The sequence below is a fragment of the Furipterus horrens genome, unplaced genomic scaffold (genome assembly GCF_987537825.1).
Source record: "Furipterus horrens unplaced genomic scaffold, mFurHor1.1.pri manual_scaffold_5, whole genome shotgun sequence".
In the NCBI taxonomy this organism is placed as follows: domain Eukaryota; kingdom Metazoa; phylum Chordata; class Mammalia; order Chiroptera; family Furipteridae; genus Furipterus; species Furipterus horrens.
In genome coordinates this window covers 105,102,868-105,115,957 of record NW_028327175.1, presented here as the reverse complement: position 1 = coordinate 105,115,957, position 13,090 = coordinate 105,102,868, and the positions used below count along the sequence as shown (strand labels likewise).

Below are 13,090 nucleotides of genomic sequence, written 5' to 3'. Positions count from 1 at the left end.
GGTTGTGGGTCCTTGCTTTCATCACATTGAATACTTCTTGCCACTCCTTTCTTGCCTGCAAAATTTCTTTAGAGAAATCAGCTGAGAGTCTTATAGGCACCCCTTTGTAGGTAACTCTTCTTTTCCCTTGCAGCTGTTAAGATTCTCTCTTTATCTTGAACCTTTGGCATTTTAATTATGATGTGTCTTGGTGTGGTCCTCGTTGGGTCTAGCTTGTTTGGGACTCTCTGTGCTTCCTGGACTTGTATGTCTGTTTTCTTCGCCAAATTTGGGAAGTTTTCCTTCATTATTTTTTCACATAAGCTTTCAATTTCTTGCTCTTCCTCTTCTTCTTCTGTCACTACCATGATTTGGATGTTGGCATGTTTAAAGTTGTCCCAGAGGTTCCTATGCCTGTATTTTTTCAATTCTTGTTTCCTCATTCTGTACTGGTTGACTGTGTTTCTCTTCCTTATGTTCCAAATCATTGATTTGAACCCCAGTTTCCTTCCCTTCACTATTGCTTTTGTGTGGATTTTCCTTCGTTTCATTTAGTATAACCTTCACTTCTTCCCTTATGCATTTGCCATACTTAAGCATATCTGTCAAGCCTATGGGCATCTTTATAACCAGTGTTTTGAACTCTACGTGTTAGGTTGGCTCTCTCCTCATTGCTTGGTTCTCCCACTGGAACCTTGATCTGTTCCCTCTTTAGGGCCATACTTTTCTGTCTCCTCATCTTGACAGGGTCCTGTGTTTGTTTGTCTCTGTGTTTTAAGTAGAGCTGTCACTCCTGTTACATTGTAAGGGGCGGAGCCTTAGGTATTTGTCAGTACAGGGCGACCTGTTTCACCACGTTGTGGCTCTGTGTGCGGGGAAGGGGTCTGAGAGGGAACAATGCCGCTTGCTCAACACTCGCCTCTTTTCCAGGCACTTCTCCCACTTCCGTATGGGGCTGGAGCCTCTCTCTCTAGCTGTTGCCCTGGCCATCGTTCCCAGAATGGGTGGGTTTGCAGACATTCTAGAACCATGGAGGCCCTTTAAGTAAGCGGACTCTGCTGAGAGACCAGCAGTTTCTGCCTCCACCCCAACCCCCACTGGTTCACTCAGTCAGAAGCAATGAGGCTTTATTTTCCCCAGTGTTGGAACTGTGAGCTGTGGGGTCTGGTCTGGTGCTGGGAGTGCTTCCCAGGTGTTCCTTCCTAGTTTTTAAAATGTGAGACCACGCTTTCCACCGGCCTGCCACTGCCGCTGCCACCATCACACCATGTCCTCTCTGCCATGGCTCCGCACCTCCTACCTGTTTGGATGAGTATTTATTTCTCCTTTATATCTTTGTTTGTTGGACTTCCATGCAGCTCGGTTTCTGGAAGTTCTGGTTGTCTCTAGTTTTGAGGTAGTTGTAGTCCTTCTTAGTTGTGGAGGGAGATGCAGCGTGTCTGTCTACGCCTCCATCTTGGCCGGAAGTCCTCACACCCACTCTTAAGTGTCTCAAACCTGCAATGAAGTCAATTCCACTAACAGCCTATTGGCCATAGCAAACCACAGAGGAAGCTGGGAAATGTGGGGGTGCATAAGCAAGAGAAATAGCTCTCTCTGCAAGTTCATGTGGCTTCTGAATTTTGGATAGTGAGGTAGTGAGACTGGGGTATTGGGTTTCTCAGTTTGAACTGGGTGAGTCTGGATAGTGAGAAATGCCTGTAGTGGAGCATGCCACTTCGGCTGAACCCCAAAACCATGCACCAAGTTCGCGTGCAGATGGGGCATCCTCGTACCGTATTCCCTCTAGCATAGCTGCGCGGACTGAGGTGGTTGCCTCGCATCAGGGACAGAAGCGTGAAGTTGCTGGGTGGAGGAAGGAGAAGCAGCTAGTGAGGCTGTCACCATTAGGAGGAGGAGTATTTGGATGGCCATGTGGAGTGAGTTCTGAATGTGAGGTGTATTTCTGCCTCAGAGGCTGACACTGAGGATTAATATCCTGGATCCTTAATAGTGAGTGGCCTGGTGTGTGCCTGTGGGTGTGTGTTGAGGGTCAGCCAAATACCGGGGAGAAATCCTGGGTCTGGGTTCAAGTTCAGTCCACTTTGTAAAAGGAGACAGGGTGCATCGTTAGCCCTGAAGAGGGTGGAGCTAGAGACACTGAGGTTGGGTTGGGCAGGAACCTTCGCACCTGCTCCTCCAGGTACGTGCTTTAGTGCCATGGACAGAGAAAGGGGTTGGTAAGCTTTGTTGTGCACCTCAATGCCAGGCAGGCCCGAGGGTCGGCACTTTGCACAGCTTTCTCATGGGAAGGGATTCTCCGTGCCAGACTGGAGTGGGGAATCTGGCCTAATGTGTCCTAGGGTTGAGTTGCTTGTCCCTTCTTTCTTCCAGAATCAGACCAAAACATACAGAATCTGACTCCCCCTCATTCCTCCCATGGCTCCCATGCTGGTGCCAACACATCGTCTATCTCTTCTGTGCCGACAGCAGCCAACTCAGTGGCCTTCTGCCTCGGCCCCTGCGTAGCCCTTTCCCCGACATCAGTCTGTTCTGCACTCAGCAGCCATAGCGACGCAGGGAAGGCGGACGTCACAACCCTCCTGTAGTCCCCATCTCAAGACGGCAGCCAGCCTGGCCTCAAAAGCCCTTGCATAGCCTGGCTTCCTGTGACCTCTGCCCTCAGGTGGCCCCTCAGGTGGCCCCTTTGGCCCCCATTCAGGCCAATCCAGCCACACACACCTCTGCTGTTCTAATGTATGGGGCAGTCCTTCTGCAGGCTCCTCCCTCTTCCCTAGATGTCAGCTTCGCTTGCTCCATTCTCTGTCTGACAATGGCAGCTCTGTGAGAGGAGGGCATTACTCTGTTTATTCTTTGCTGAATCCCCACCTCTGGAGCAGAGGCACATAGTATGTGCTCAATGACTGCACTTTTTATCCAGGACGGAACCCTTTGTGCCAGGCCCTGGGCCAAGTGTGATGTCCCTGGGGCTCTAGAACTTGACTTTCAGGAGCTGTAGTTTCCTCATTGGTATAACTGAGACCATTGTATTCACCTGGCCCAGGTAGTTGGGAGGAGGAAAACAGATCAGGGGGAAAGCACCCAGCACCGTGCCCCGCCCTTAGGACACCTTCAAACTTAGTGATGCTGTTTACTTGTATTTTTGTCTGTCTAGCCATCTACTTGTTTATTCAGTCAAGCATCTGGCATTTATTGAATTGGCCTACATACTCTGCACTGTGCTAGGTGCTGGGGAAAATGCAAGGAACACATGCACACATCCCCCAGCTCTATGTAATGGAAACCCTTTCCTTCTCTTCTGATGGGGTTCTAGGAAGTTCAGTTTTATCAGTGAGCTGGTGTTTTAGAACACAAAAGGTATGTGAGAGGCATTGTGGTTAGGACATGTGCTCTGGAGCCGACCGCCTGGTTCAATCCCCACTTACCCTCTTGGTTCTCCTCTGTAAAAGGTGCCTAATGATGGTACTTCCTCACCAAAGCACCCTAGGAAGGTACAGAATGATGGCACCTCCCTCCTTTGGTATGAGGAGTACCTGAAAGGTTGTGGCAGGCATTTAGGGCAGGGCTTTGTGCGTGTTTGTAGTGACCAGTGGGACACTGGTAAGGTTAAGGACCTACTGGGAGGCACTGACCAGGGAGGTCTGCACGTGGCTTTCCTGGGTCTGTCTCACCCGCCAGCCAGACTCTTGGCAGGAGCCCCCAGCGGGGGATTAATGGCCTGGAGGGTGTGCAGGCTGGTCTCCAAGGAGCAGCGCTGTGGGCCAACAGCAGCCTTGTTAGCAGGCTCTTGTGGACGCTGGTTCCTGTGGCCCACATTCTGCTCCCTGGCAAACCACCTCCCTCCGTGAAAGTAGGCTTTTGTGACCCTGGAAGGATCCCAAGTGAGTTTGCCAAATGCACAGCTGCTGCCGCCTTTGCCTGCGGTCACTTTGCCGAGGTGGCAGGTGGCTCAACTCCCGTCAGAGAAACGAGAAGCGCTGTGCCTGGTCCCGCTCCATGCTTCAAAGTTGGACAGACAACCCCCATGGGGTGAGTTGGGCTTTAGTGTTAGCTCCAGGGGCAGATCCCCACTCTGCCACTTACAAACTGGGTGACCTTGGCAGGTCACATCCGCTCTCTGAGCCTCAGTTTCCTCATCTGCACATGGAGCTAGTAGTGGTGGGGCCGGCACTTCATAGGCATGATTGGGCACAGGCAAGGCATGCAGATGCCCTACCCGAATTTAAGGTCATCAAAATGTGCTTCTGACCACATCTTGGCAAAGGGAGGTAGAAGCTGCCATTAAATCTCAATTACTCTGGGCTGAAAACCTGTTAGGATGTTCCATTAGGAAGTCCCTGTGACCTGAGTGAGATAGAGCGCACTCTGTGTCCTGGCAAGCAGGTGGCTGTCCACAGGCCATGCCTGACATGTCAACACAGCCATTGCCCCAGTGTCAGGGGATTATCGATGGCAGTGGATCAGGGTGTCCCAGTGACTCCCAACTGGGTGATTTGGCCATGTCTGGAGACATTTTTGTCACAACTGGAAGTAAGGGTGCTACTGGCATCTAGTGGTTGGAGGCCAGGGATGCTGCTGGATGTCCTGCAATGCCCAGGACATGCCCCACAGCAGAGAATCATCTACCCACATGTCGCTAGTGACAAGGTTAAAAAATCCTGGTGCATATACTTTTCTCTGCTGCGCCACAGAGGCTCTCCAGTGCAACCGTAGTGATAATAGTGAGTGTTTATTGAGCGCTTACTTTGTGCCCAGCTTAGCTCAGAACACATTTCCGTGTATTAATTTGCTCTATCCCTGTAGCAACACCGTAAGGACAATGAAGAACCTGGGTTGTCTTGGCTACTTTAGATCCTAGTCCCCTTTCCTGGTGCCTGAACCAGTTTGGTAAGCCTCACATTAGAATTGCAACCACTGTCAGAAATAGGACTGAGCAATGAGTGTGTGCGCTGTGCACCGTCCTGCACGAGAGCGGGTGCTGGCCCTCACCGCCCCTGCCCGCTGGCCTCCAACAGCACCTCCCACACGGTCCCCTCAGAAGGCAGTGCGAACAGAAATGCCCTGGGTGTTGGTCCCCTCAGGAAGCCAGAATTTGGTCTTTCACAAGCAAATGTATGACATGTGCCAAACCCTGTGCAGGTTCTTCCTGTGGCGGTCAGGAAGTCCTGTCCCCTCCCCCTCGCCTTGGCAGCAGAACCTGCGTGCTAGGCATGTGCTTGCACCTGGAGAGACCCGTTCTCGGTGTGGGTTGTGGCTCATGTGTCCAGTTTGAACAGGATGCTCCTTGGGGCTCACGTACAAGGGTTGGAAGAGCAGCAGGAGGCATGGAGTTCAGTCTCAGGGCATGTTGGAGTCATATGGGGAGCTCTAAAAGCATATGGTGTACCACATGGAGGGCACGTCAGGGGTTGCGGGGTCAGGAGGGAGGGGTGAGGTGACGAAAGAGCAACCGCAGGGGTCGTCGTGATGATGGAAGTGTTCAGCATCTCAGCTGTGGTGAATGCACCCCATACGTGTGACACCATTGTGCAGGAGTCACAAATACACACGAGTCCAAGTAAAATGGGAAACCTGAGCAAGATCAGTGTGTTGTACCAATGTCAATATCCTGGTTGTGATATTGTACTAGCATTTTTCAAGGTGCTGCTTTTGGGGGAAACAGGGAAAAGGGTACACGGGCATTCTGTGGATTATTTCTTAATGGCTTGTCAATCTACATTCATCTCAAAATAAAAGGGTTGATTTGGAAAAGTACACACACCATTGCCCCAGCACCAGAGATAATGACTTCAGTGATCTGCGGTGAAGCCTGGGTGTGGGCAGGCCTGTGGTGCACAGGGGAGTCCAGTGGGCAGCCGGGGCTGAGGGCCACTGTCTACGTTGGCTCCAGGATGGACGAGCCTGGCCAGGCTCTGGGCAGGCCAACCTTGGGGGCTGCTGCATCCTTCCAGGTCTGTGGTGATTGATCATCCACTTTCCCTGCCATTCGCTCCCAACCGCAGAGAGAAGAGAGGGGTCTACACTCCACACCACAAGGCCACTAATGACCCCCAGGTCACTTGTAGCTCCAGGGCCTGGCACATCTCTCCAGGTAGGTGTGGTGGGAGGGCTGAGGGGTCTGGTTCAGACGAGGCCTGACTCCTGTGCCAGTCTGTAAAACAGGCCCTTCTGGGCCAACAGCTGGGTGGGGCTGCCACTCTCTGCCACCTGCCCCTTGTCCATGACCAGCACCCTGCAGGGGAGAGGGAGATAGGACACCACCCTGGGCACTCAGCCACTCTGAGAGCCCACCCAGCATGCCTGCTCTGCTCCCCAGAAGCCTGGCCTTCGGAACGGTTTCCTGGCCCTGACAGCCGGGTTGGAAGCATCTGTTGGGCATGTGTCCTGGGGCTCATCCCTCCCGCTTTGGGCATCAATCTTGCCACCTGTCCAATGGGCACTTGATAATCCATTCCAGCGCCTTACCAGCTCTAAAACCTGGACGCCTTCCTACACCCCTGCAGGGAGCCCCAAGGCCAGCTGCATGGGGGTCTTACCTGGCACAGCCCATCACGGAGCGCAGGCGGTGGGCAATGAGTAGCACTGTGCACTGGGCAAACCAGCCTCCGAGGGCAGCCTGCATCTGGAGCTCTGTCCCCGGGTCCACGGCGGCTGTGGCCTCGTCCAAGATGAGGATCTGGGTTTTCCGGAGAAGGGCCCGTGCCAGACACAGGAGCTGCTTCTGGCCCAGACTGGGAATGAGGGGGACAGTCAGGCCAGATGTTTGTGTCTGCACATCAGTGTTTGCAGGGTGTGCCCACAGACTGGACCCCACAACAGCCATAGAAGTGGGGATGTGCACATGTGCCCCCACATGTAGGTTCCCAGTGCACAGAGCTGGTAGAAATCCCATCCTGCCATTTTTGACAGGGTGACTTACAGCAAGTCATTCAAACCCACTGTGCTTCTGTTTCCCCATCTGTGAAATGGCTATTTCTAGTCTACAGTCTTCACCATGTTCCAGACACATCCCTGTGTGCTGTGTATTTATTGACTCCACCTTCATAAAGACCACAAAGCCTTTCTGTACCAAGTTGTGAGGACAAGATGAATCCTAGAAGTGCTCACTGGTGTGCTTGTCACAGAGAAAGCCTTCAGCATGCAGTAGCTTCTCTCTAAGTGGAAAAGTTGAAGCTCAAAGTCACGTGGCCAGTGACCCCAGGGTGTCTGCTTCCTGCCGTGCTCAGCCACCGCCCCCAACAGTAAACACTAGAGAATCAGAACCTATCCCGGCCCTGCAGGAGTCAGGTGCCTGGGCCTTGCTCCAACCTCACTCACCCCCTGGGCCCTGGGCAGGTCTCAAGCCTCAGATGCTAGCTTTGTGGGATGGGATCAGGGAGAGTGCAGCTTACGAGACTAAAATGGATGTGTATTGTTCTTGTATGCCAGACACTGTCTCAGCAACTTTCCACATGTAATGGAAACCTGTGCAGGTAGGTAGGTACTACTGTTCTCGTTTTATAGATGAGGAAGCTGAGGCGCAGGAGATGAAGTAAATTGGCCAAGGTCCTGCAACTGGGAAGTGGGGGAGCCTGGACTTGAAGCCTGTCTTCGCTCTTGGCCACCAAGCTCCCCTGCGTCTCTAGTGCACCGAAACCACTACCACTCACAGCCCATTACCCTAACACCTTCGGGGGCAGACAGGTTTTAGAATGTCTCAGTTTTTTAAAAAAGGCATGCACCTGTATACCTATGTTCATGACAGCATTGTCCACAATAGTCAAAAAATGGAAGCAACCTAAGTGTCCATCTACAAGTGAATAAATATGCAAAATGCGGTGTAGTCATACAATGAACTCTTAATACTCGGCCTTAAAAAGGAGGGAAATTCTGACACATGCTACAGCGTGGATGAACCTTGAGGAAATGATGCTAAGTGAAATAAGCCAGTCACAAAAACGACAAATAATGTAATAGTCTTTTAAAAGTAGTACCTAGAGCTGGCAAATTCATGGACTTTGGTGGCCAGAGACTGGGAGGAGGGGGAATAGAGAATTATTTAATGAGTCCTGAGTCTCGGTTTTGCAAGAAAAAAGTTCTGGAAATGGGTAGCACAGTGATGTGGGTGTACTCAATGCTGCTGAAGTGTACACTTAAAAATGGGTAAGTGGTAAGTTTTATGGTGTTTTATTATATTTTTGAAAAAGTTCTTAAGGCATACTCAACAGCCTCAGTGAGCATGGTGTCAGCACCCGGTATCATACATGTTATTTCTCCTGCAAAATAAGTGCTAAGTGGGGTAAATAAAAACTAAAAGTAGCCACGTGTCAGTAGAGGTAGAGTTTTGTTTGCCACCAAATAAATTTGGAAACCAAGTTTAGGAAAAAGAAACCTGATATTCAGAGATTGTGTTGGAGTTTGGAACTGCCGATAAGGGGTGGGGCCCTACTGTGATTATTAATAGAATAGGGTTGATAAGCTATGGGGAAGGCACATTTCCAGGGCAGGCCGCCCGTGGCCACACCTGCCTCTCCCTCCTGTGCCCTGCAGGTCCTGGCTGTGGTGAGCGACCCTACCTGAGGTCATCGCCTTGGTCGGCACACTCGTACTGCAGCTGGCCGGGCAGGCTGGCCACCAAGGCTCTGAGTTGCACCGTCTCCAAGGCCTCCCAGATGGCTTCATCCGTGTGCTCATGTAGCATGTCGAGGTTCATCCTCAGAGAGCCGGGGAACAGGATGGGGTCCTGGTTGGGAGGCACAGTGGCTCAGAGCTGGGTCCAGCCATGCTCCCACCTCTGCCCACCCTGTTCCCCCGGCCTCACCTGGGGGATGATGGTGATCCTGGACCGCAGCGTGTGCAGCCCCACGTGGGCGATGGGGACCCCATCGATCCAGACCCCGCCCTCAGCTGCCTCCAGAAGCCGCAGCAGGCCCCCAGCCAGGGAGGACTTCCCGGCCCCTGTCCTGCCAACGATGCCCACCTGCCAGGGGAGGGGAGGGCAAGGCCATTGTGACTAGGCCTGGCCAGAAGGAGGCAGGCCAAAGCCTAGAGGCTTCCTGGGCACCTCTACGAGAGGTTTCCCCTGCCCCCAAGATCTATCCGTCCATTCACCCATCGTCCTTTGAGCACCCATCCTTCTATTCACCTTTCCTTTATCTGGTCATCGATCCACCTGACCTGACTGTGTGTTCTCCATCTTCCCCTCATCCCAACACATCTCCCCATCTACCCATCAGTCCCCCCATCTTCCATCCATACCCCTGTCCTTCCTCTGTTTCTCCGTTTTCCCCATCCTTCCATCCACAGCCCTCCATCACTCCTCAGCCTTCCTTCCTTCCCCATGTCGTTCTATTCACACCCCATCCTAAAGACGAGGGGCTCTGAGGTGGGGATGTGGAGGAGGCAGCTGGTGCCCCGGGGCTGGGGCCTGGCCGAGGCCCTGAGGCCCTCCAGCTGCCCTGTAGCCTGGCTTCCATGAGGAGGGAGGTACGGACGAGCTGCTCACCTTCTCTCCAGCGTGGATCTTGAAGGACACCCCCCGCACGGCCAGCGGGAGCTCGGGTCCATGCCTCAGCCCCAAGTCCCGGAACTCGATCTGCCCCCCATGAGGCCAGGGGCCCTGGGCTGCACAGGTGGGCAGTGTCCAGGACGCCTGGGGCAGGAAGGGACACTGGGTCAGAGGAGCCCTTCTCCCAGTCTTCTCACAGAAAGGCCCACCTCTTTAAGCCTCAGTTTCCTCTTCCGTAAAATGGGCACATTTACTGCTATTTTATAGGGACACGAAACATAGCAAAGCTAAAAAATAATATCTGGTACCGTAAAAATAATGATGGTGTTGGCTACTCTTTATCTTTTAAAATTATTATTAGCCCCTATTAAATGTTAAATAATATTCTCTATTCCTCCAGTAGGGGTAGGCCTTTTTTTTCATCTTTGTAAAGCAGGCAGGTCTGTGCAGTAGGTAGTCCAGTGCTGCCATTGGTATTCCTGTGACCTTAAACGGGTCACTCCACCCCCTTGAGCCTCAGTTTCCTCACCAGTGAAATGGGGCTAATAAGAGTAGTGGGCATGCATTGAGTGTTTGTGGCGTGCCAGATACAGTACTAAGTTCTTTATTGCGGGTCTCATTTGAGCCTCGCAGTATACCCAGCACTGCTAGTGGCTACGTTACCCTTCTAGTCCTGTTATGTTGCTATCATATTGCTGTTACGTGGCTGTGGCACTGCTGTTACTCATGTCCCCTGTCACACAGAAGCATGACCTGCTTGCCTGATCAAAGAAACAAAGGACCCAGGATTTCACCTGGCTCCAGACACCACGCTCCTAACCATTACTGCAGCCCTGGCTGGGACTCTGGCCTACAGCGGTGGGGGCTCCACAGCCCCTGGCAGATGTCTGCCTTGGTCCACTGCCCTCTGCTCTAAGTCCCCGATGGGGCAGACCCTCCACCCCCAGCTGCTACTCATCACCTCCTTGGGTGTCTGGGCATAGTCCTGCATCCGCTCCACCGACACGATGCTGCTCTCCAGGTCTGTCCAGCTGCGAACAGCCCACTGCAGCGTCTGGGTCACCTGGTGTGAGAAGACACCTCACCTCAGGCTGACTGGAGCAACACCATCCTCCAGACTCACTCAGCTCCCCTGAGGCAGGCACTGGGCAGAAAAGGGGACTGGACTTGGCTGCAGCCACCAGGACTCCTCTCTCCTTTAGGTAGAACCAGAGTAAGCAGGGCAGAAAGGAGCCCTTGGACATCAGCTTGTCCAACCTGTCTTGATATAGGTGGGGAGACAGGACCAGAGAGTGTGGGTGCCCCTCCCAAGGACACCCAGCAGGCCCCAGGCCCTGCTGACTTCCCTTCTGAGAGGTTTCCCACCACCGATTGCTCATCACACGTGGAACCATGCCCACCTCCTCACCAGGGCCCACCTGCCCACCCTGCTCCAGCCCTCCCTCCTCTTCCCAAACTCATTTCCCTCCGCACTCTCCAGCCTCACCACCTGCTTGCTAATCACGGCCCTCCCTCCTTCCCAGGGCCTCTCCTCCTGCTGTTCCCTTCCCTGGGAGAGCTCCCCCTCCTTCCGGGCCCGGCACTAGAGTAATACCCACCCCCATTGTGCTTCAGCCTCTCACCTTGCTCCATCCTTAAGCTTAATTGCCTCAACAGTAAAATGGGGACAATAATAGTACCCTTAATGGGGTTGGGAGAGGGATTAAATGAGTTAATGTTTACAAAGCTCTTAGAGCAGTGCCTCATTTGTAATGAATGTTACTTATATATATAATTTTTCTTCATAGATGTCATGACATGACATCAAATATTGTTATTAATAGAGAACAAAAATTTAATAATGCACTCCATATACTTTATTTCAACTAGTGAAGTGGAGGGATTACTACCCCACTTTTCAGATGAGCACACTGAGGCTCGGAGCCAGAAGACTCTTGCTCAAGGTCCAGCAAGGTCACCTCAGCTAAGCTCTTGTAAGAACTGTGTTTTCCTCACTGGTCGGTAGTTTGGACTCAGTCCCGGAAGGACCCACTGGCAGGGTTCTGTCCGTCTTTGTTTTGCCTGCTCCCAGAAGTCAGATTGGGGTGTCGGGTTGGGGTACCTGGAGGGCAGCGGAGACAGAGAAGCCCACGAGGCCAGCACTGAGATGGGCCTTGCTCAGCACAGCACACATGGCAGCAGCAAATACCAGCCCATTCCCCAGGAGCTCCAGATTGGCAGCGAGCCACCTGTGGGGAGGGGCGGGTAAAAGAGGCATCAGTGGGAACCTCTCTGCAGGACCTGCTCCTCTGGGCACAAGGACTGATCATAGTGCCAGCATGAGAGCCCACAGGGGTCTCCTCCACACCCCAGGCCCCACCCAAGCTCAATGGGTGGAGGAAGTTACAATCCTGTATCACCTGTGCCCAGCTCTGGGCTTGGCACACAGTAGGTGCTTTAGTAAAGCTTTGCCATGCTTCCAATATCCTGTGCTTGGGATATAAGCCATACACCCTTGTGCTTCCTGACTGAACCCAGCCTCCATGTTCGCGTGGCCAATATCTTATGCACAGTCAGCTCCAACATCACCTCTTCACAGAGTCCTCTTGGACTGCTTTTCCCTTTCTCTCTAACACATCACTGATAACTTCTGTCACAACAGTTATCAGTCTTTATAATTCAACTATTTAATCAGTCCTTGACTCTCAGCCTCCATCAGTAGATTGTGAGCTCTGTGAGGGCAGTGACTCTGTCTTGTTCATGGCTGCATCTCTAGGACCTAGCATATGACCCAGCCCAGAGTAGGTGCTCAACGAATATATGCTGAGTGGATGAATAAATAATCACCCCCTCTTACTGAATTTCTACTCTACCATTCATTCATTTATTCACTGATTCATTCAACAGATATGTATTGAGCACCTACTATGTGCCATGCATTTTGGAAGTGCTGGAGACACAGCTGTGAACCAAACATAAAAGTCCGTGTCTTTAGGAAACTCTGGGCTTTACTACATATAACAGCTAGTTCTCCTAACAACCCTACAAAGAGGGGTATTACTGTCCCGATTTGATAGCTGAGAACACTGAGAGGCTCAGGAGGGTTAGGTATTTGTTTAAACATATAACACATAAAAAACACCAGGCTTTAAAGCCACATCTGTCTGAATGATACCAAAAAGCATGTACCCTTTCCAGCAGGTCATGCTTCTTAATGAACCAACTAACAAATGAATAAGCAAAGACTCACCTAGGGTCCCCCACTTCCTAGACAGCTGACCTTGGGGGAGTCCCTTCACTTCTTTCAACCCCAGTTTACCCATCTGTGGAATGAAGTAATATCTGATTCATTACAGTTGAGAGGTTTAAATGAGATGCCATATATACCATGGAAATCACAGCCTTGCACATATAGTAGGTGCTTTCTAAATGTTCACAAGTTTCCTCCTCCCTAGGCTAGGACTCCAAAAAGAGACAGGGCAGGTTACCCAGAGGCATATGGCATTTAGACACTGCTCACAGCTACAAGGCCTGATAGCCCCAGCTGACTGGGGACCTGTGCAGAAAGAAGAAAAGAATTTACATTTATTGAGTACCTACTATGTGTTTGACCCTTTCAATACTCTGGCACCAGACTCCCTGGGT

At 51.9% G+C, this 13,090-nt stretch overlaps 1 protein-coding gene across 1 annotated transcript in view; it reads right to left on the bottom strand.

Moving 5' to 3' along the window:
* Positions 1–5,981: 5,981 nt before the first annotated feature.
* The window catches only part of ABCC6 (ATP binding cassette subfamily C member 6), a 49,960-nt gene continuing 42,851 nt past the window's right edge, over positions 5,982–13,090 (bottom strand). The window contains exons 25-31 of the mRNA XM_090279354.1: positions 11,568–11,694; positions 10,428–10,529; positions 9,464–9,610; positions 8,780–8,938; positions 8,535–8,701; positions 6,516–6,710; positions 5,982–6,211 (exon numbers count right to left, since the gene is read on the bottom strand). Of these exons, the coding sequence (XP_090135480.1) occupies positions 6,103–6,211; positions 6,516–6,710; positions 8,535–8,701; positions 8,780–8,938; positions 9,464–9,610; positions 10,428–10,529; positions 11,568–11,694 (1,006 nt within the window). The 3' untranslated portion in view covers positions 5,982–6,102. The remainder of the gene's footprint in view (positions 6,212–6,515; positions 6,711–8,534; positions 8,702–8,779; positions 8,939–9,463; positions 9,611–10,427; positions 10,530–11,567; positions 11,695–13,090) is intronic.